This window comes from Podarcis liolepis (assembly GCF_965112155.1).
Source record: "Podarcis liolepis genome assembly, chromosome: 7".
Taxonomy (NCBI): domain Eukaryota; kingdom Metazoa; phylum Chordata; class Lepidosauria; order Squamata; family Lacertidae; genus Podarcis; species Podarcis liolepis.
In genome coordinates, this window is record NC_139561.1 from 64,360,069 (window position 1) to 64,382,071 (window position 22,003).

Genomic DNA, 22,003 nt, shown 5'->3' on the forward strand with positions numbered 1-22,003 from the left:
AGAAGCATTGTTCATTTGCCCTTATGTACCCATTTGGTCCTATCCCCTCCCCCCACTGTACTGTTATCTCTGGCTATACAGGTTTTTCTTCTATTTCAGTGCACTTAAGACTGTAAAACCAGGGAACTGAGAGAGCAGGATGTTTGTGCACAGGAGTCCACAAATGTTTGACTCGGTGGAGGCTAGTCCATTAGGGCAAGTGTGGCACTGTCCCACCAACCTCTGCCTGGTTCAGTCCAGGGCCACCATGTCTGCTTCTTATTTACAACCAGTCCTAGTGGCAGCAGTGGCAGTCAGCTTCCTTCTCCTTAGTCTCAATGTTTATTTTCATTTTATTTACTTATTGTGTTTATTTGTTTATTTTTCAAAAAATGAAACAAAGCACTCAAAGCGATGCAAAAGGGTAAAACATCTTAAAATACACAAGTTACACCCACCCACCCCACTGAAAGATAAGTAGAAAGTTAATATCTAAGGGCCAGGGTGAATAAAAATGCTTTCGCTTGGTGCCTAAAATAGCTAGAGGTGGTGCCAGGAGTGGGTGGTTGAAACGTTGGGTACAACAGGTGTGTGGGTGTGTACTGTCGGTGTTTGTCACTTGGCCATTTTCCCATTAATGCCAGGGTTGCCTCTCTGCCTGCCAGTTTGCAATTTCCACCAGACAATGAAGTCGCTGCTCACCACTGCCTCTGCTATCAGTGCTTACCTGATATGTTAGAGGAGCTGCTTGAATTTACGCAAAAGCCAGGCTTTTCTCTATGGTAACCAAATTCACTATAACAGCAATAATATTGACCTGCAGTTTTGGGATTGGTAGGGGAGGGCACCTAGATTTCTCCCCCTCTATCCCAAGTAATGGTTTGTGTTGCAAACACTGCTGGGTGGGCAACCTGTTCCTTTCCAGTTATTGTTAGACTACAATCCCCATCACTCCAGACCATTGGCCTTGCTGGCTGGGACTGCTAGGAGCTGGAGTTGAACGATGTCAGGAGAAATGCAGGTTAGCCTCCCCTGCTGTGTGTACTGTCTTAGAGGGAGTTTGACTGAATTCAGTCTGGGTGCTTTCCCCTCCCAACAGATGAACAGTGCTATGATAGCATAGCCCAAGCCAGATGCTGCAAACATAGCAGGAGGCCTTGATTGTTAAGAACCATTGATCTAGCACACTGGTCTTCAATTGGTGGATCGGGACCCATTAGTTAGTTGTGGCCTGATCCAAGGTGGGTCACAACAAGAGCACTACCACCATGCAAATGAAAGATTAAAAATGGGTTTTCCAATGCATGTTTGAGTTAAAAGCAGGTCCTGTGTCTGAAATGGTTGGAGATATTTGATCTAGTAGAATAGTAGATCAAATAGGATTGGAAGGATTAGCAGCCAGGTGCTGCTGCTCCCCTCCCCTTCCAGGGAGTGGTAGGAATACCTTTACCAACACTGTTTCCTTCAGAATGTCACAATGGCATATAAACAAAGATAATTGATGAGAATGGCCATGTAAAAGAGCCTGTATTTCACCAGCCATAGATCTCCTCTTGGATCTCCTTTGTCCGTGAAAAGGGAGGAAGTAGGCCCAATGGCTTCTAATAGCCAGTGATTGACTTCTAGAATGGAAAGTACCAAGAGTCAGGTCTCTGCTGACTAAGAAACCTTTTCTCCCTCATTCTGGTTGTGTGAGAGCTGGTTTTGATTCCTCAGTGGCAAGAAAGGCAAACTATGTATTACTAAGTAATTCTTGGCATAGTTATTCCTCCAAATACCACTAGGTGCTGCTAGCAGGGCTTAATATGTTCCAAGATTCCTCAGAGCTCTGTACTGTAGCAGTAGAAGGAAGGCAGTGACTTCTATTGATTGTGTGGAAAGTGCCACTTCCTGTAAGCACTCAAAGCTCTTCACCAGCTATATATCTGTGATCCTTACAGTAATCCTGTAAAATAGGTTAGTGGTATTATTTCCATATTGCAAACAGGAAGGTTGAGGCTCAGTGAGCTCGCTTGCCTAAAGTCACCTAGGGAGCCCCATTTCTAAGGCAAGTTTTAACTGCAAGTTCAATAATACATTAATATGTACAATTTAATATGTACAATTTATGTAGCTGTTTGCAAGCGTTCAAAGTTCTTCTTGTTTATTGTTTTATCGTCCTTATCCCATGTTGCAAATTGAAAAGACGGGGGGTAGTTGCTGAGGTTGGGAGAGACCATCTTTCCTTAAGACCATTTAGTGAGTTCATGGCAGAGGTGAGGTTTGAGCCCTAGACTTCTGATTCACAGCTCCATCTCTTCGCTACAATGCTGCAGTTGACTAGGATGTTAACTTTCTATGGTGGCTGTAATAGTTCTGTTTTTCATCGCAGAGCCTCGAGTGAATCAGCCCCCTGTGGCCATTGTGTTACCCCAGTTCCTGGAGATCTCACTACCAACTACCTCAACAGTCATTGATGGCAGCCGTAAGTACCTACTAAAACTAGTGCAATCTATTCCTGCAAGCCTCAGATAAAAGTCATGGAGGAGATTGAGCAAGACTGTCTATTAAGGAACGGGATTCTAGAGGAATGTGGCTTATGTATCATTAGGATCAGTTCAAATCATGCACTGACTGTTGATCAATTTGTGGGCACATGTAGATTTGTAGCTACTGGTCTTCACTGCCAAATGCATTAGTTAAACTAGGGAAGCCCCAACTCAGTACAAGGAAAACATCTGCTCACTGGACTTGTTTAAACATATGAAGCTGCTCTACACAGAATCAGCCTTCTGGTCCCTTTAGCTCAGGGCTGGGGTATCTTTTTCAGCTCAAGATCTGCATTCCCTTCTGATAACCTTCTGGGGGTCACATGCCAGGGGTGGGCAGAGCAATAGATGTGTGTTTTTCCTTTGTACAGTTGGCTAGTTTTTTACACACACCTCTCTCCAGGCCAGGAAGAGTGCAAAGCCGCTCTAGTGAGGGGGTGGCAGAGAGGCTTGGAAGGCCACGTCCCCCCCCCCCCAGCATGAGGTTTCCCATTCCTGCTTTGGCTTATTATTGTATTACTGATAGTGGCTCCCCAGAATCTCAGCCAAGGATCTTTCCCAGCCCTTTTACCTGGGATGTTATTTGCTGAAGTGATGTGGGATAGAGTCTGGGACCTTTACATTAATGGTGCATGAATTCTACCAGTGTGTTCATTCCTATTTTCATTCAGCAATCCCATTTCTGGGGACTATCATTCATATTTTAAATACTCTTTCTTTTATCACATGGCACATTAAGCATAGCTTCACAGTTTAAAAATAAAATTAACTCTTGTCCCTTGTGAAAGTTGCTATATTGATAGTATGGCCTTAAGCTACTTTGTAAATAGATTTAAATTCCTCCTGAACTTGCTGGAAATGTGGCTTTATCTGTTTCCATTGAATCAGACAGTACTGATGATGACAAAATAGTCAGTTACCACTGGGAAGAACTGAAGGGGCCTCTACGGGAGGAGAAGGTATCGGCAGACACTGCAATTCTGAAACTGACCAATCTGGTGCCAGGAAATTACACTTTCAGGTAAGACAAAGAACCTGGGATTGTACCTCTGGTTTGGATTTTCTAGATCTAAATCATAAGATAGATGACACAAACCAATTAATGAAATCAGCCCTTGGTATGTTAAACAGCTAGATAACCATTTGTTCACATGAACCAAGGAAAACAATGTATCAGCTAACAGTTTACAAAACAAACCAGCAACAACTTTTTGCTACCTAGTCACATTTTATAGTTTCCCTGACCGTGGAGGTTGAGGTTATTGCTATATTCATAAAATTGTAATCTCCCAATTTAAACTGTTATATGTGACTAGACAGCTAATGTGAATTGGGGGGGGGGGGATAGTGGAAGGAATGCATGTGCCATAGAGCAGAGCTTATTTTGCCCCTAGCTCTAAACCATTTTTTTCACCCTCTCTCATTATAAAAATAGGATTTGGCATATAACTATTGAATATGTCACTGTGATTTTTAGTCGGGGATAAAAGGTTCAGGAATAAATTGATTATTCTACGGCCCATCTGAAAATGAATATATTGGGTAAGGATATCTTTAGATGAGTTTCCTTTATAAAAGGTTCAAGGTAGCTCAAGAAGAGTTCTCCTGTAATAATTCAATTTTCTTCTGGTTTAGTGTAGCCGACCTCAGCTTTATAGTTATGGAATGAGGGTGATTCTGTGTGTGTTTGCCATTTGCTTCATTGTTGAAATATTCAGTAGGTTGAAAAATGAAATTGTATTTGCTAAGCCTAGCAAAAAATGTTTTTTAGTATCCTCCATGGTTAAACTGTGTGTCTCAGCTTTGTGTTCTCTCCCTGGGAATTGGGGAGCTAGTAAAGTGCTTCATCCTCATTCACACAAGTTCTTTGGGTACCCAGAGAGTAAATTGTGGTTGAGTTGGTCCTCGCCAATCCCCCTGCTGCCACACTAGCCAGAACTAAGCTGTGGTTTGGCTTAGTGTTATGTGTGAATCTGAGCTTGTGTTTTGTCTTCTCAAAACAAATCACAAGTGGTCAGCCTTGGTTACTGCTTGTGTTTTGGTTGGGAGCAAGACAAAGCAAGAGCTCAGGTGTGCATGTAATGCTCATCCAAACCATGGCTTAACCCTGGGTTGTGCAGCAGCAGGAAGACCTGGAGAAGGGAAAAGCAGCTGCGAGTTTCCTTCTGGGTATCCACACACCTGTTTGTTCTTGCTAAGTCAGTGTGGCTTAGCATTATGTGTGAACTGGGTTCTTTCCACCTCTAAAGGTCTGTTTCCTTGTTGCTTTACCAATGATTTTAAATAATTAATGACTTGCACAGCCCCTATTACAAGCCTGTTTTTAGAAGGGGAAGAAGTTGGGAGTGTGCTGTACAGCAAATGATCCAAATTCTGGTTGTAAAGATTTTTGTGTTTTTACTTGTGAAGTCTGCACATGCATTTGATTATCTCAGTTGCTAAGCTCTCTGTCTCTCTCTCTCTTAATCCTTAGGAAGAGAGTTTTGTTAATGCATTTTGAAAGTCTTTTAAACAGATATTTTGGCTTCAACAGTGCATACCAGCTTTTAAATTGTTTTAATTGCAAGCAGGACTGTGGGTAGCCTCATTCTATTATTTTTTATGTTTTTCCAGCTTGCAGGTCCTGTATGGGTGACATTTGATGAGAGCAATTACAGAACCCACTAGCATATAATATGAAATTGTTTGAACTGTAAATTATGTGGTTCCCTCCTGACCACACACCCCCAGCAAATTATGACAGGCTATTCATGCATATTGACCTTATCAGCAGTAATGAGGCCAGGAGAGATACACATATGAAGTTGTCAGACTGTTGGTCCATCTAGCGCTGCACTGCATACTTTGACCTGAGATCCTTTTAACTGCAGAGCTTGATGCTCATCCTGATTGGGACCCACTAGACACAAAGCATGGGCTCTGCTACTAACCTATGGCCCTTCCTTATAAAAAGAGCTTCTGAATGAGGGGCTTTAGTGTTACCATTGCTGCTTCAGTTCCAAGCCTTTTCCTTGCCATGTGGCTCCAACCTCCCCTTTCCCCCATCTGTAAATGGAAATAAATGACAGAGGGGCTCTGTGGAAATGTTCATCACACAGTTGGCTAATTAACAGTGCTTTCCCAAGGAGCACTTAATACTTTATTGTAGGGCCACTTCACATGCAGTATGTTAGAGGTAAACAAAAGGAAGTACAAAGAAAACAACTTGGCCTGTGTAACTCATTGCCACAGGATGTTGTGATGATATCTATTAGCATACATGGTTTTTTAAAAAAGAATTCAGTTGATTCATTAAATGTGAGTGGCAGAAGACTGACATGACGTTTCAGAGGCAGAATACTTCCAACAGTCAGACTTCAGCAATAATGAGATAGATACAGCCATTCTTTGTTTTTGTGAACTTGCCTAAAGCACACAAGGCAGACAAAATGCAGTTTATTGGTCTGAATGAGTTCTCCTATTTGTTTAGCCATTGCCTAAGAGAGAGCTGGTTACACTCATCACTTGATCCCTGGCACATGTGAATGGGTTGCCTCTGATAGAAACCACATATATAACTTTCAGTTCACCGACTTTTCAATGGAATGAATTCATAATTTCAGCCACTAGTTATCCTGTGTAGAGAAATTTTATTATGTCATGTGTGATTTTGCCTGAATAATTTCTCCGTGTGAAAACAGGCTCTTCAGAAAAGCCAAAAAATGATATGTGTAATCATTTTTTAAAAATACAGTATTTTTTTTTAAAAAGTACATTATTCTTACATGTGTAAAACCAGTGCTCTGTCAAAAATAGGTTACTATTGGTGAATGAATTCTCAACTCATCAAGAGTGAGAGAACAAGATTTTTAAAAATAGACTTTTTGGGTCTGTTTGACACAGCTTTGAGTTTATTTATTAAAGGTAATTTCTATACCACTTTATAAAATAATATTTTAAGGTATATGGCAAAATAAAATACACAAACATTACAAAAATCTACAATAAAACCATTATTATTTGTGAATAGACTTTGAGTCTGTAAATGTGTATCTGGCATTTTGATTTCTTTTTTTTCTTGTTATAAATACGGACATGTTTGAATATAGCTTTAGTTGCATGTTGTACATTTGTTTAAAATAGCATCACATTTTCAAATTTGCATGTTTCCCTCCTACTTGTTCCAGGCACCCGTCTTTGCCCCCCCACCCCAAGTTTATACATATTCAGCTTAAACCATTAATTTTCTTCCCTTTCATTTGGGGCCGTTGGCTCCCTTTGAGCTTTTCCCTTTCTGTCCTGATCTTTGAATTCTCTTCCTTCCTCCTTCTTCAGCCTCACCGTGGTGGACTCGGATGGTGCCAGCAACTCCACCACTGCCAGCCTGACTGTGAACAAAGCAGTAGATTACCCACCCGTAGCGAATGCAGGCCCTAACCAAGTTATCACTCTGCCCCAAAACTCCATCACCCTCTATGGGAACCAGAGCACAGATGACCACGGCATTGTCAGCTATGAATGGTCCCTCAGCCCCAGCAGCAAAGGGAAAGTGGTAGAGATGCAGGTAAGATCTTGGGGCTCTGTCTTGAGAGGAGTCAACACACTTCAATAAACATTTCCTATTATGTTTAAGTTCATGTAAATCAATTTGTTCAATCACTGTAAACACCTCTGACCCAACAATTACTTATCTAATCAACATTTAAAAATTTTGTTGCTGAGCTTAATTTACTGTATGAGCTTTGGGTACATGCTCTTTCTATGTGTCATTTATTAAGTTCTGTTGGATTTCTAGTATTATCCTTCCAGCCCACAGCAGTCAGCCTGATGTGTATCAAAAAGCCCACACACAGGACATGAGGGCAGTAGCACTCTCCCAGTGCTACTGTGTCCCCCATATCTGATATTCAGGAGCATGCTGCCTTTGATCCTGGAGGTGTTACATAGACATCATGACTAGTAGTTCTTAGCATTTTTCTCGGTCAGTTTGTCTAATCCCCCTTTTCCAACCTGGCAGCCACCACTTGTGGCAGTGATTTCCCTATCTGCTGTGTAAAAATAAATAAATGCATTTATATAAAGTTGCTTATATCACACTCTTCAAAGTCGCTTACAGTAAAACAATATTTCTGATTCCTGCATTGCAGGGGGTTTGACTAGTTGTCCGTCGGGGTCCCTTCCAGCTCTACAATTCTATGAAGATCCAGTTTGGTGTAGTGGTTTGCATGTTAGTCCAACATGCAAACCACTACACCAAACTGGCTCTTCATCATAGAAGAACCTAGGGTTCAAATCCCCATTTGGCCAGCGTCACCTTGGGCCCGTCACTGCCTCTCAGCCTAACTTACCTCACAGGGTTGTTGTGGGGATTAAACGGGGGGGGGGGGAGGAACCACGTACACCACCTGCAGCTCCCTGGAGAAGAAGGTAGAGGAGAATTGCAACAAAATAAATAAATAAATAGTGTGATTAAAAGTTGTCACTGCTTTTCTAAACCCAAGCAGTGAAGAAGCAATGCCAGTGTCCTGGCCTGGCATTCCAGAGGCAAGAGGCTGCCGCAGAAAACGCTGTTTTGCATATTAGCACCTTAATAGCTGAGGGGGCAGTGAAGAGCTCAATTCTTAGACAGAATTGTATGGTGGATAGCAGTCCTTCATTAGATGATCCTGGGCTCCAGTATTACAAAAAAAGGGAGGAAAAACTCCCTGTTCCAGGCATAGTAGCCAGCATGGTGCCTTCCAGATGTCGGTGGGCTATAACTCTCACTGGCCATGCTGACTAGGACTCCGGGGAGTTGTAGTTCAGCATCATCGGGGGAGGGGGGAAGCCATGCTGGCTATCTATGCCCCTATATTGACTTTCTCCTGGTTCTGCATGACCTACACATCTCTTTCTTGTCCCATCTTCTGTTTTTTCAAAACCAAAAAAGCCACAAGCATCTCAAGGTGGATAAATTACTGGATGGATCCAAGGCATGATTGGAGGGCACATATTGCAGCAACCTTGTGGAAACCAACCACATCTGGGGCTGGTCAGTAGCTAGATAGGAGACCACAAGCACATGCCCCATGTATCCTCTAAATAATTTTATTTATTCCACAAAATGTATAAACCACTTGATTGTTTAAAAAACTCCACCTGAAACTGGTTTATATAACTTTGCAATGAGTGGTGCATTTCTTAAGCCTCGTTTTATTTTCTTTCTTTGTGGATGGGGACTTAAATTCTTGGTATTTGTTGTTTCCAAGGGAGTGAGGACTTCAACTCTGCAGCTCTCTGCAATGCGTGAAGGTGACTACACCTACCTGCTAACGGTGACAGATTCTGCTGGCCACCAGTCCACTGCTGAGGTCACAGTGATTGTGCAACCTGGTACGCTTAATAAGGGTTTTTGTGTGTAAAACTCCCCCCATTATATATGAGAAGCCTGTATTTGACATTAATATATGTGGGACCAGGGTTAAGGGGGATGAAGAGATAGTGACTTCATACACAGACATTTAAAGCACATGACTCCCCCCCCCCAAAAAAAAAATTATCCTGAGAATTGTAGTTTAGCCATCAAATAGATATAGTTTCCAGACCCCTTAAGAAAACCCTTAACAAAGTTCCCAGGATTATTTGGGAGAAGTTTAAATATGGTGTATGTGCAGCCAGTGTGTGGGGCTGGTTGAGAGCAGCTGGTTTTCTCTTGAACCTAGATAAATGTCTGGTAGCTAATCATGCCCAACACTGGGACAATCTGAAAATAAGCTCTTCTAGACAGGCAGTGATCCAGACAAAGGAACATATTTATAGGTACCATTGATTTCAACCATTGAGACCAATGGGTACGCCAAAGCACGTAACTTTGGATCATTCCCTTTATTATTATTTTTGTAAAGCCTATTTTCCCCAAATAGCAGTGCCACCCACTCCCTTCAATTTCAAACACAGCTTGCTGTACAGCACAGATAATTGCTATTCAGGAAAAAGCAAAAAGTCAAAGGCTCTGCTGGACCAAGCAGAAAGCTAGTCTTGCAGTTTTCTGGATTGTATGCCCTTTGATTTGTGTGGTGCTATGAAAATGTCAGCCTGATTTCTGAGTCATGTGAGCTTCCATTTTGTGAAGAGACACAAACCTATTGTCAAACTGATCCAGAATGGAAGACACTGCAGTTTTTAAGCTGGGGGGGAATCTCTTGTGGTTAAGATCTCCACCGCCACATGTCTTAACTAGATTTCCTGCTTAATCAGATTTCTTAAACACCGTTTGAATCTGGCAGAGAGCATATAATTCTGTGGCCCACTCACATTCTTTTAATCATTGACTATGCTGTTGCATATGCATTGGCCCTTAGTGTGAGGAGTGTTAGGATGCTTCCAAGCAAGTAGTTGCTAGTACTACCTAATGCAGGTATGGGGAACCTTTGACCTTCCAGCTGCTCCTCAGCAGCAACTCCCATCAGCCCCAGCAAGCATGCCCAGTGGCTAGGGTTGACAGGAGATTCCCCATGCCTGGCTTAATAATTGCTCTTCTATTGTAAGCTTTATATTTGACTTTCTATAGTAATGTTTTATTTTGAAATCTTAAAGATAATGTTTTATCTTCAACCACTTTGATATTTTTTTCTTAAAAATATAAAGCAGTCTAGAAAGGAAATGAGGGAATAGATAAATAAGCTGCAAACACAATTGTAATTGAATTCCTATAGTTTGTGAGCTGTGCATCTCCCATACTACTTGGTGTGATAAAGCCGTGTAGCTGGAGAAAGGACTGTTTAGTTGAGCATGCAGGGTTGTTGTGTTGTGTGGTTGGTTGTTGTTTTTTTTCATTTTTCTGCTAAGCCTTTCTTATTTAGGCTCTACTATGTCATTACTTTAATATTTTTAAGGCTAAAAATTATCTTAATGCTAATTAAATGCGTTGGAGCAGGAACACTGCTAAAACGATGCTGACCACAATATTTTGAAGTTAATCTTGCACTAACATTCTTTTTTGTTAATGTGGATATAGATTGTTTTAGTGCAACTTAAAAAATAAACATGCTGATAAAATGACACTAACTGAAAAGCTAATAGTGAAGATTTAACAAAGTATGAACGTATGGCAATAGGTTTTCCAGCCTAATATGTTATTGCCAAAGTCAAAACCACACCCCTTTAAAAAAAAAACCCTGAAGGGTTTCACGTAGGCAGTCTATGCCTGTAGGGATTTTGGTGCTGTTGTAATCTTGGTGCACACACTGATTAGATTTCCTGAAGTCTGAAAAAAAGATAGGAAAAGTACGGGGGAAACACAGGACAATAACAATATAATGACTATATCGTATATATGCCTCATAGAAAATGAGTGAACAAAGCATGGCATTTCCAAAGTACCCTTCCAGTGTGGGAACGTCCTTGGTTTTGTTTTACTGAGGGTTTATGAAGGGTTTGTTGCTCAGAGGTTAACACATGCTTGCATGTACAAGGTCCCAGGTTTAGTTCCCAATCTCTGTGATTAAAGGCTCTCAGGTAGAAGCTGGAGAATGCCCCTGCCTGACATCCTGCAGAGCTGTTTCCGATCAGCAGAGGTAACACTGGGCTAGGTGGACTTGCTTCAAGGCTGCTTTGTATATTCATGTGAACTATGCTTGTCTGTCACCTTCCACATAAGCATCCAGTTCATTTCAAGAGTGCCTTCATATCTCTCTCATTTTGTGAACTTTTGCTCAGAAAACAATAAGCCTCCCAAGGCAGATGCTGGTCCAGACAAAGAACTAACTCTGCCTGTGGACAGCACCACTCTGGATGGCAGCAAGAGCTCAGATGATCAGAAGATTGCATCCTTCCTTTGGGAAAAAACACGGTACATTTCTCTGTCTCCCTCTTGCATACACATGACCTTGCACATGATAATGCAGAACTATGCTGTATCGTACCCTAACATGCACAGTGTATGTAGAATCTTAAAAAACAAACAAAACCACTATTATCCAGACCAGCCTAAGCCAGCAGGCAGTAGTTGTGCCTCCTTAGGATGGGAGAATTGCAAGGGTTCCCAACTAATCAAATTGGGGCGGGTGGGGGAATGGTGCCTCCGCCTAGTTTTCCTGATTACACCTCATTTCCCCTGTATTCCATACAAGTGAATAGGGGGAAAGCTTTTTCATTCCGTTCACTTTTATGGAATAGAGAAGAGGGGCTATGATCAGGAACAGGAATGGAATAATCTCTCAATTTCAGTTTGCTCGTTTTCCCACATTTCTTCAGTAAATTGTGAAATTTTGTTTAAAAAAAATCCTCATGAAACTAAAGCTAAATCCTCAGTATTTTAGCATGAATTTCCCCCTTAAAAATCACATTTTTGCATGCAGTTTTGCATTTTTGTATGTTACTTTCACTAATATATTGATTTTTATGCATATTGTCCTTTAATATTTGCATTTTTGTGAACATTCTTTGGTTTGAGAACTAGGTTGCAAAATTTGAATGTCTGCGGATTTTGATGGATGTCTGTGTTTCAGTTCTCATATTGTTTTGGAAAGCATGAATTGGACATATTTGGCATTACATGAGAACTGAATCAAATTTCTACTCCAATCCTAGTCAGGAAAACCCCTGAAGAGAAAGCAGCACCCTATCCCTGTAATATACAGCAAGATGCAGGGAAGAATAAAAAAATGCTTTGCCTACAGCACAAATTATCTTGGCCTAGCCCAGTGCACCTGGGAGACTAGCATCTTGGCTGAGTGTTCAAAGAATATTCCTCTTCTTTTCTGTGCAAAAGTTTGACATCTGCATGCTGATTCTTTTGGGGCTTTTTGCCAGGGGCCCAGATGGTGTGAAACTGGAAAATGCCAACAGCAGCATCGCCACAGTCACTGGGCTTGAGGTCGGGACGTACGAATTCACGCTGACTGTCAAGGATGAGCGGAACTTGCAGAGCCAGAGCTCCGTTAACGTCATTGTCAAGGAAGGTGGGTAGCTGGAGGGAACACAGCCTTTGGCTAAGAAGGCTCCATGTAAGGAAGCTCTTCTATGATAAGCAGTGGTGGAGTAGGACAAGGGAGACATGGGCTGAAATTCCTTCTTGGGCCAGAAAGCTTACAGGGTGGTGATGGGTCAGTAACAATATCTCAGCCTTCCCCAACCTGTTACAACCCCCATCAGCCCCAAACAGCATGGCTCTGCTGGCTGAAGTGATGGGTTACAGTCCAAAACATCTTGAGAGCAACATGTTGGCCAAGGCAGGACTAGCTTAACCTCACTGGATTGTTGTGAGGTTGTTGTGTGATAGCCCTTGTTTAGCCCCCTGAGCAAGTTGACAAACAGACAGGAGAACATTACTCTTGTTTTCCCTCTTCCGTCAGTCTTGGATTCCATCACTGCCCAAACCATGTGCCTCTGTTTCTCCAAACGGCCAGATGATCCCATTTTTTTTCTGTGGCTTTCTGTGAGAGAATGAAATCCAAGCACTAATGCCTGTTAAAATGCTTCTACTGTTCACTTGCAAAATCAAGCTTTTGAAAAGAGAAATAAAAGAGCTCTACCTGAAGGCTTCAGGAAGTTGATCATAATTGCCCGTCATTATTACTCATTGCTCCTTCACTACATTTCAGTGTATTAAAATCTGGTTTTTATCTTGGTTATTCCCATGACAACCCTGTGAGGTATGGTACAAATCTCCAGCCTGAAGCACACTTGGTTCTGTCATGCCTACATCCACTTCTCCCAGCACTTAAGCGGCAGGAAGCCTGAATCACTGAGCCATGTGATGCATTTGAACTTCCCTGCTATGCAGGTGAAGGCGGGCAGTCAGATGAATGTAAGAAGAATCTTGCTGGATCAGACGGAAGGCCCACCTAGTCCTGCTCTCTTGTCACACAGTGGCCAGCTTGATGCCTGTGGGAAGCCCACAAGCAGTACATGAGCATCATAGCACTTTCCCATTCATGTTCACCAGCAAATGGTATCCAGAGGCATGCTGCCTCTAATCCTGCAGGTACCATATAGTAATAATGACTGGTAGCCATTGATTGCCTTATCCTCCAGGAATTTGTCTGATCCCCTTTTGAAGTCACCCAAGCTAGTGGCTGTCGCTCAGTCTTGTAGCAAGTTCTGTCTTTTAACCATACATTGTGCAAAGTTCTTCCTTTTGTCTGTCCTGATCTCCTACCTTGCAGTTTCCTTGGATGTGTGTGGGGTGTGTGATATAAGTATCTTCATTTCAAGGTTCAGGGTATCCTGAGGAAGGCCTCAGATGTGGGACAGGGGCCTGTAGTGTGAGTGGAACTCTGGAGAAAATAGACAGGTGGCTTGCATAAGCAGAACTCAACTCATATGCAAGCTACCTCCACCTAATTTCAGCCAACTCTCGGTGTAGATCCCTGCCTTGCATGCTGAGCCTTTCAGAGGGCACTGCCATACCTCAGCAGAGGGCAGGAAAGGGAGGAGAGCAGGAGGAGATGGAGAATTGCCCCTATGCAATAAACCCATACAGTCCATTGCACTTTGCCAAAGACAACCCAGTGGGCTACACAGCAGGACTTCTGACCTGGATTTCCCAACCAGGTCACCTGGTAGTATTATATTCTTCATCAAACATAACTAAGTGATTAGAATTGCTAAAGAAGAATTAGTCAACTTTTCCTTAGTTATGGATGGGTTACAGTTTGCTGAAGCTCCTTTGTATTCTGATCCTTTGTCCTTATTTCATACTCAGAGATCAATAAGCCACCCACAGCAAAGATAGCTGGGAACGTTGTCATCACCCTTCCTACCAACACAGCAGAGCTTGATGGCTCCAGATCCACAGATGACAAAGGAATTGTCGCCTTCCTTTGGACTCGGGATGACGTCAGCCCTGCGGCTGGGGTGAGTAATGCTGCTATCTATTCTGCAGTGTTTACTTGTGTGCAAGTGACTCATCGAATTTTAGTGAAGCTTGGAAAGTGCTTCATGAGTTACTGCTCTCAGCCAAGAAAAGAGAGACCGTCCAATGTACTGAATTTTCTTTTTCTTCAGGGCCTGCTTAAATCTTTCTAAGACCAGTTACACAGAGGTGCTTTTTGGAGCAAAATGCCACAGGGGGAAGCATGTTAGTTTATTATAGCAAATGCAAAGAAAGGGTTGGTATAATGGGAGCTATGCCTCTGAAGTGCACTCAGTTTTGACTTAATTTTTAAACATCTTCTTCTGACTCATGAACCTTTGAAATGTCCGATTTTTTCACTATACCAGCAAGTGTGTCTTGTGACTAGGACTGCATGTATTTCTTCTTCAAAATTCTGAATTTTGCTGCATGTTCTTAGAGTTCAGATGTTGAAAGTCAAGATAGTCTCAGTGCTCCAAAGGCTAGTGATTCCTTCAAAGTCCTGGTTACAAAAGGGCATCTGGAAGAAGATGGCTTTTCTCTTAAGCTGTTCGCTAAAAAAAACAGCCTAGCTTGCTTCTAACTCTCCTCTGCCTAGGGGAATCTGGTACTTGTTACAGTGAGGGAGGGTGTGAAATGTTTCAGGAAAATGCTCTAGAAGAAGAGCTCCAGAAGAGGTCACCCTAGACCAGAAGTGGGAACCTGTGGCCCTCCAGATGTTGGTAGACCCCAAGTCACATCAGCCCCAGCCAGCATGGTCAAGGAAGATGGGAGTTGGAGTCCAGTAACATATAGGAGGCTATAGGTTTCATACTCCTCCCCTAGGTCTCCCTGGGATCCTGCACTTCTGATACATTCCCTTGTATTTCACAGGATTGCAAGGTGCATCATCACCATTGTATGTTTTTGTTAAATGCAGGAGGTGTTAAATAACTCAGACCACCATGCGGTGCTGTTCCTCTCCAACCTGGTGGAGGGGACATATTCATTCCATCTCAAAGTGACTGACGCCAAAGGGGAGAGTGATATGGACAGAGCCACAGTGGAAGTAAAACCTGGTGAGCTACACATACACAAGCACACACACTCACATGTACTTGATCTTCTGGAAGAGAAACTATTGCTAATTAATCATAATAATTAGCATTTATATGCACACTTTTAAAAGTATTCATTTATTGATTTTAATACTGTAATATATGCACATTCCTTGCGTGTTCAGAACACTTCACAAACAGTACCTTAGTAATAATGGCCTACATATTGTAAAGATTACTAACTCCCTATTGTAGATGTGGAGATAGAGAAGGGGGGCATCCATAAGCCCTGCTTAATGGGTGAGGTGAGATTTGGACTGAGCACTTCCTGGTAGGGATGCGGGAGGTGGGGGTTGGTTTGGATGCGAAACTACCTTACTCTCACTCTCATTTCTTGAAACAGTATGTGATTGTGAACCAAAATGCAACTATCCTTCAAAATGCACACTTCTCCATATTTTGTGAATTTTGTACAAAAAAAATCACATGGTTGGGGATATTGCTTGCAAATATGTGTGTATTAGGAGAAATGCACACTAAAATGCTGACACATATTTGGGATGACTTCTTAAGAAAACAAACAGGGTAAATTGACTGGTCCTCCCATCCCTACTTCCCAGCTCACACTCTTAGACCTTACTTTACACCAGCTCTCGGGACTAAGGCCCTGTATCAGTCTGATTACAGAAGAAGTATGATTGATCTTCTACACATTTACTCAGAAGTAAATCCTGTTGTTAGGCATGCAGTATACTGGTTAAACAATACCAGATCCCTCTATAGCTTCATATATGGCTCTCTTTATTTACATCTGTTCATATCTTTTTAATAATCTTTTTTATTGATTTTTGAAAATATAAACATACAACATAAAACAATACAAAATCCAAATTCTGAGATTACTCTGAATCTCCTGACTTTCCCCCATCCCTTCCATGGGTCTTTTTGATTCTATTTTCAACTACATATCAGTACTTCTCCAATTTTCCATCTTCCTAAGTTTACATCTGTTGATATCTTGACACAGTTGTAAGAACTGGAATCCCATTTGTAATTGGATGCAGTAATAATTGTTGCAGTACATGCATGGGAAAGGTTTTGTGACTGCCTAACACTGAGAAAATGGGTGTAGTATCTGTGATACTTTTTTTTTCCCGATAGCCAGAGGGGGGTGTTAACAAAGATCTTTTTTGAGATTTGGAGGGCAGGTGTTAAGCAGAATCCAATGGGGACTATCAGGAAATGGAAGAATTTGAAGGAAGGGGCAAGAGGTCAGGAGTTGGTTCAGCATCTGATTATAAAACAGCCTAGTTGCTAGAAGCCATGCTCTTCTCTTGGAGTTTTTCCAAAGGCTGAATCTCTTGGATGCTCTGCACAACCTGTCTATTTGGGTTGGCTTCTGTGCCAAGCTGGGGATGCAAGGATTCACACAGCATGTACATTTGCTCATATTTCTATTTGAATAAATGTAGTTGGGAATGGGGCAAGCCAAAATTTTCAAATCAGCTGGAATTCATCAGTGAGATGGTACTTATGCATTCTTTTCAGATCCAAGGAAGAACAACCTTGTGGAGATGATACTAGATGTGAATGTCAGCCAGCTGACAGAACGGCAGAAGGGCATGTTTATCCGTCAGATAGCGGTTTTGCTGGGAGTCCTGGATTCAGACATCATCGTACAAAAGATTCAGCCTTACACAGAGGAGAGGTAGGAGTCCGTGGAGAGGATCTTAACCGAGACAACCTAGTTGCACCCTAGAAGGCACCACTTGCAATTTGCTCATTTAAAAACAGACATAGGAAAGTGATAAAACACAGCACTCCCTTTTTGAGCTGAGTGCTGGCGGTTGATTTTCAAGACTGAAATATTTTGTGGATAAGTTTGTGTGCACTTGTATTCATATGTTTACTTGAAAAATATTCATTCATAATGAGAATTTCATGGTGTGTACAGACATAGATAGAATGCACTCACTGTATGTCTCGTGTACACTTATCCACAGTATCAAGCTCAGAGGAAACCTGCTTTTCCCCAGGTTTGTAGCAGAAGCTGGGTTTGAACAGTGCTAGTTCTCTGGCCTTTGTATCTGCCATGAAGCCCACTCCTCTCTCCCCATCCTCCCCCACTTTCTTAGAACAGTAAAACAGTAAAAACCTGAAGAGAAAGTGCCAGGCATTTGAGCCACTGACCATGCAGTTGTTTGGAAACCAAAGCTAAGGGTGATAGCCCCCATGGAGGAGGAGGAGCACCCCACATTCATTTCAGAGCCAGATGCATGTATCCATTGAAGACAAAGGGTGGGGGAAGGGGCGCTTAACTACAGCCACGCACAGAAAAAGGCTGCACATAAAACTGGTTTCAGCCTTAAAGTGCAAGTTCAAGCAGCCTGTGTGTGGATATATTTTCATAAGTTTATGTTGTCAACCTTGCTTCACTGCAAACCAAACCTCTTCAGAGAATAAGGACTTAGGTTTTGGGGCAGGAGGACAAACCCAGGCTTGGAGCCCTGGATTGCATTGTGGATCCTCATGCCCTAGGTTCTCATGTGCCAGGAATCGCAACAGCACAGAGCTCTTGCCTAAGCTAGTGCTTGATTAACCCTGGTGCATTATCCAGTTCTTTCAGAAATCTGGGCGTCTGAACTTCCTGCCAAGTTTATCCAGACTGAATCTTCTGGTACATAAGTGAAATGTTCACTTTTCGTTAACCTTGAAAAAATTCTTTTGCTTAATGACATGAGCCAAGAAACAGAGGTGCTTTGGGCTTTCAGTTCTAACCCCGTTCCCCCCTCCTCCTCCACCTCACATCATCCCAGTCGCAGACCAGTCATTTACCGTTCTTCCTTCTAGCAGAAGAGGAAGAGGTTTGCATCTGATCAATATATATTTGGCTGCAGTTAAGAAAGCATTAAGTAAATGGAATATGGATGCATTTTCTTTTCCTTTCTTTTCTTTTTTGTGCTCCTCTCTTTCTCTGTGTCTGTCTGTCTCTCTCTTTTTAAGGAGCACTTTTATCTGTGCCAGGTGGACAGGATGGGGTTTTGCATGGCTCGATTCTGGTGCTGCTGCTTTGATTTGCTGTTAAGAGAGGGTTCCAGGGGGGCTGTTTCACATTTTGTCCTTTTTGATCAGAGCTATGCATATTTTGCTCTGGGGGAAAAAATCTGAAGTCTGCAATGGCAATAAATCATGCAAACAAAGCAGATATATGTGTGTCTGGTTCCTTGGTTTTGCATAATTATTTTGCTTCCAAGAACTGACTTCTCAAAATACATAGATTCACTTCCAAAGAAACGTGAGGAATTAATGGAAAGGAAGGCTTGTAGGGGCGAGACCTGCTAAAGATTTTGTATTATGGAAATCTTTCTTTGTGTTCTTCCCATTCACCCATCCCAACCCCCAGTAGTTGCGGTTTTCTAGAGAGAAACCTTCTATTTATGCTTGTATCCCCAATTTTCTTGTTAATTGCAGCACAAAGATGGTGTTCTACGTTTGGAATCAGCCTCCTCATCAGATCTTCAAAGGGCATGACATTGCTTGGTCACTCAAGAACGAGCTGCGGAAGCAGCAGCAGTCAGGTTTCCTCATCTTCCGAGTGCTGGAGATCAATACAGTCAGTAAGTCAGAGGAACAGCTGATGTGGCTGCTGACCATTTCTTGTCACCTTGCACCACCTCCTTCCAGTGAGAAGTTTCACTTTCCCTGTGTCCAACTTTCCCTAAGGCCATTGCATCTGTAAGTGTACCATATCTGGGGTGGGGTTGAGGATCACAGTAAAAAATAACTTGCTTCTGACAATGGCACCTTATATGGAGCCTATCTCAATCAGATTTGTCAACACTGAATGACAGTGGCTCTCCAGGGTTTCAGACTGGGAACGTTCCCAGTTCTACCTGGAGATGCCAGGGATTGAATCTAGGGCATTCTGCCTGCAAGACAGATGCTCTGCCACTGAACTATGACCAGCGTAGTGGACCCCAATTTCTCCACTTAGATAAATTCCAGAGAGACTGAATGCTATGTTCCATCAACAAGCATCCTAGCAATAATGTTTCAGCTAGAAACCGACAGTGATGGTTCTTTTTCCTACCAAGCTGAAGAATGGGAGAAGATATAGTTGCTTATAGCAGCCTTCACTAACCTGGCACCCCTCAAATGTTCTGGACTACCACTCCCTCAACCTCAGCCACTTCATGTACGTTATCTCAGGAATCACTGCAAATAGGAGCCCAGTAAATTAAACCAGAGTTATTCTCATTTATTGCAGGTTGCAGGGTGGGGGTGGGATTACAAATCTGCCTAAAGCCACATAATTTGAATCTGTCCCTGGGCATTACCTCATTAGGGTGTTGTTGTTTTTAACGGATATGATGGCTTCTTACCTCCTTGAAATGTATATGATGTCTGCCCCCAGTTGTATTGATACCACTATTGCTGATCCTTTCTTCTGGGAGTTCTTAGACTAGTTTTATGCCAAGTTTTCTGAGCTATTGCATTTTACTACCATGGTTCATGCCATATGAACCAGCAGCACAGTGCTATGACTGTTTTGATAGGAGGGGCTTCAGTCCTGCATATCCACTTTAGCACCCTTTTCCTCTCCTTCCTTCTCCAGCCTATCTTTGACCTTGCAGTTGATCTATGGGAAGAAAGAAGGTTTTATCCTCCATTCTATTCCCATTGTCAGTCTTTTTTTTCTTTTTCTTTTTTGGAAGCTACTTCCCATTGTGCACTTCTAAATCTTCACGGTTCCAAGTATAAGTTTTCAATTAATAATGCTGCTATCTGTGCTGCTTTCTTGAACTGAGGCAGGGTGCATGCTGAACTGCTCCCACTTCTGGGGATGGCACAAGAAAGAGGGAATTAGGCCTAAACGTGAGAAGCAAAGCGGCAAGAGCAGACAACTGGCAATGTAACACACAGTGGGAAGTGGAGGAGGAGCTATAGCAGGGGATATGCAGAGCTCTGTTTTTGTGAAGGAGAAGCCAATAGCCTCTTGACAGCTGGCTGCCTCTGCCTTTGTCATTGTGACACAGACACCCACACACCATCCTGCTAACTCTCAGTTGCATTGTGGGATTTATGTTCTGCAGGGAGTTCACATTATGCACATTGGCTGGGGTTTGGCATCTCCCTCAGGGGCCATTGAGGCTGAAACCAGAAGTTGACTGGGTGCTACTCATGGACCAAGAACAAACAGTGATGTTGTAGAAGGAAAAGGCAGCCCTACTGACCATTATTATAGAGCTGGCACTCAAGCTTGCATTCAGCAAAAGAGACCACAAATGTATTTTTGAAACTTGGAAAGTGAGAGAAAATGGCATTGGGGGCAGGGGAAACCCCCAGTGTTTGCACATAATTTTCTGCACCAGTGTGTATATGTGCGTGCATAGATCTAAGGTTTTTTGGGGGGAGGGGGACATTCAAATATCACTAGATGTTTTAATTGCACTTCTCAATGGCATGTAGCACAGAATTGCCTTATGAAATAGGGCCTGCTTGCATGTTATCGATCAGTGTCCCTCACAAGCATATCCAGTATATCCTATAGATAAGATAAGGAACAAAATGGATCTCTGAACCTGGCTGTCTTGAGAATCTAGGGGAAAATGTTTGACTCCTCATCCCTTCAAGTTTGACTGTGAAACTTAATTGTGGTGTCTGACTGGGCTCTCCCTCCTCCAGCCTGCCAGTTGAACTGTTCAGAACATGGGCACTGCAACTCCTTCACCAAGCGCTGTGTTTGTGACCCTTTCTGGATGGAGAACTTCATCAAAGTGCAACTAGGTGATGGCGAAAGCAACTGTGGTAGGTACCACTCTCTCTTTCCTTTCATGGTTAATAAGGCAACAGCTTCTGCAAGAGGCTCAGTGCCTAAATGCAGAAAGTTTCTGTTTGTTTCTGTGTCATGCCCCACTGTGGAGAAGGAGCCCTCAAAGGGAAAGAAGAACAGGCAAAGGGTATTGGGTGCTGGTTTGGTATAGCCAAGGAACCCTATATGTTTGAGGGAAGGGATTAATGGCCTGATCACATGGAATCTCTGCAGAAATCAGCAGCTGTACTATATCTAGTGTCTTAAATATTGAGCAGCTTCTGGCCTCATATTAGGTGATTGGTAGGACAGGGCTTAGTGAAGGGATGTCACCACCCCACTCCGACATTAGTGGCCAGTTGAGACATCAAGAGTTGTATCTCAGCCAACTCTCCCACTTTGCTTATAGTCCCAGCAGAGGTACCTGAGCCAGCCTGGTGCAACATGCAAATATAGAACTGTAGAGCCACTTCTTGAGGGACTCCTTAGCATCGGCGCCAACTATAGGGGCCCTGGGGGCCCAGGCACCCACAGTACGGGCACCAATGTGACTTCCAGTTTCTACCAAAAGTTGTATCACAGGCCCATTGCAACCCCCAAGGCGATGTTGGAGACCCTGCCAGGCCTCTGACCTCTGACGCGACTTGTGGTACAAACCAGAAGTCATGTCAGAGGTCTCATATGTGATCTCCAAGGCCACACAAGGTCTTAGAGATCTCCTCTGAGGTCCTGCCAGGCCTCAGAAGCGCCACTGCAGTGCATTGATGTAACGTGACATCACGACATCACATTATGGCACGGAAGCCATTGGGCATCCCTAACCTGGAGCCCA

The 22,003-nt window shown here is 42.8% G+C and overlaps 1 protein-coding gene and 1 long non-coding RNA gene across 4 annotated transcripts in view; one reads left to right on the forward strand and one right to left on the reverse strand.

Moving 5' to 3' along the window:
- The window catches only part of KIAA0319L (KIAA0319 like), a 56,935-nt gene that overhangs the window by 30,426 nt on the left and 4,506 nt on the right, over positions 1-22,003 (forward strand). Inside the window, exons 8-18 of the mRNA XM_083511758.1 lie at positions 2,351-2,443; positions 3,396-3,528; positions 6,822-7,050; positions 8,735-8,858; positions 11,184-11,316; positions 12,279-12,427; positions 14,173-14,324; positions 15,242-15,380; positions 16,908-17,067; positions 18,831-18,976; positions 21,045-21,167. Of these exons, the coding sequence (XP_083367884.1) occupies positions 2,351-2,443; positions 3,396-3,528; positions 6,822-7,050; positions 8,735-8,858; positions 11,184-11,316; positions 12,279-12,427; positions 14,173-14,324; positions 15,242-15,380; positions 16,908-17,067; positions 18,831-18,976; positions 21,045-21,167 (1,581 nt within the window). The remainder of the gene's footprint in view (positions 1-2,350; positions 2,444-3,395; positions 3,529-6,821; positions 7,051-8,734; positions 8,859-11,183; positions 11,317-12,278; positions 12,428-14,172; positions 14,325-15,241; positions 15,381-16,907; positions 17,068-18,830; positions 18,977-21,044; positions 21,168-22,003) is intronic.
- LOC310710782 overlaps positions 1-22,003 on the reverse strand; it is a 62,970-nt gene that overhangs the window by 21,641 nt on the left and 19,326 nt on the right. The window contains exon 3 of one of the 3 annotated variants that reach the window (XR_014528241.1): positions 7,200-7,901. The exons of the other annotated variants lie outside the window; for them this stretch is intronic. This is a non-coding gene — a long non-coding RNA (uncharacterized lncRNA). Of the gene's footprint in view, positions 1-7,199; positions 7,902-22,003 lie in introns of those variants that run through there. 3 annotated transcript variants of the gene reach the window in all.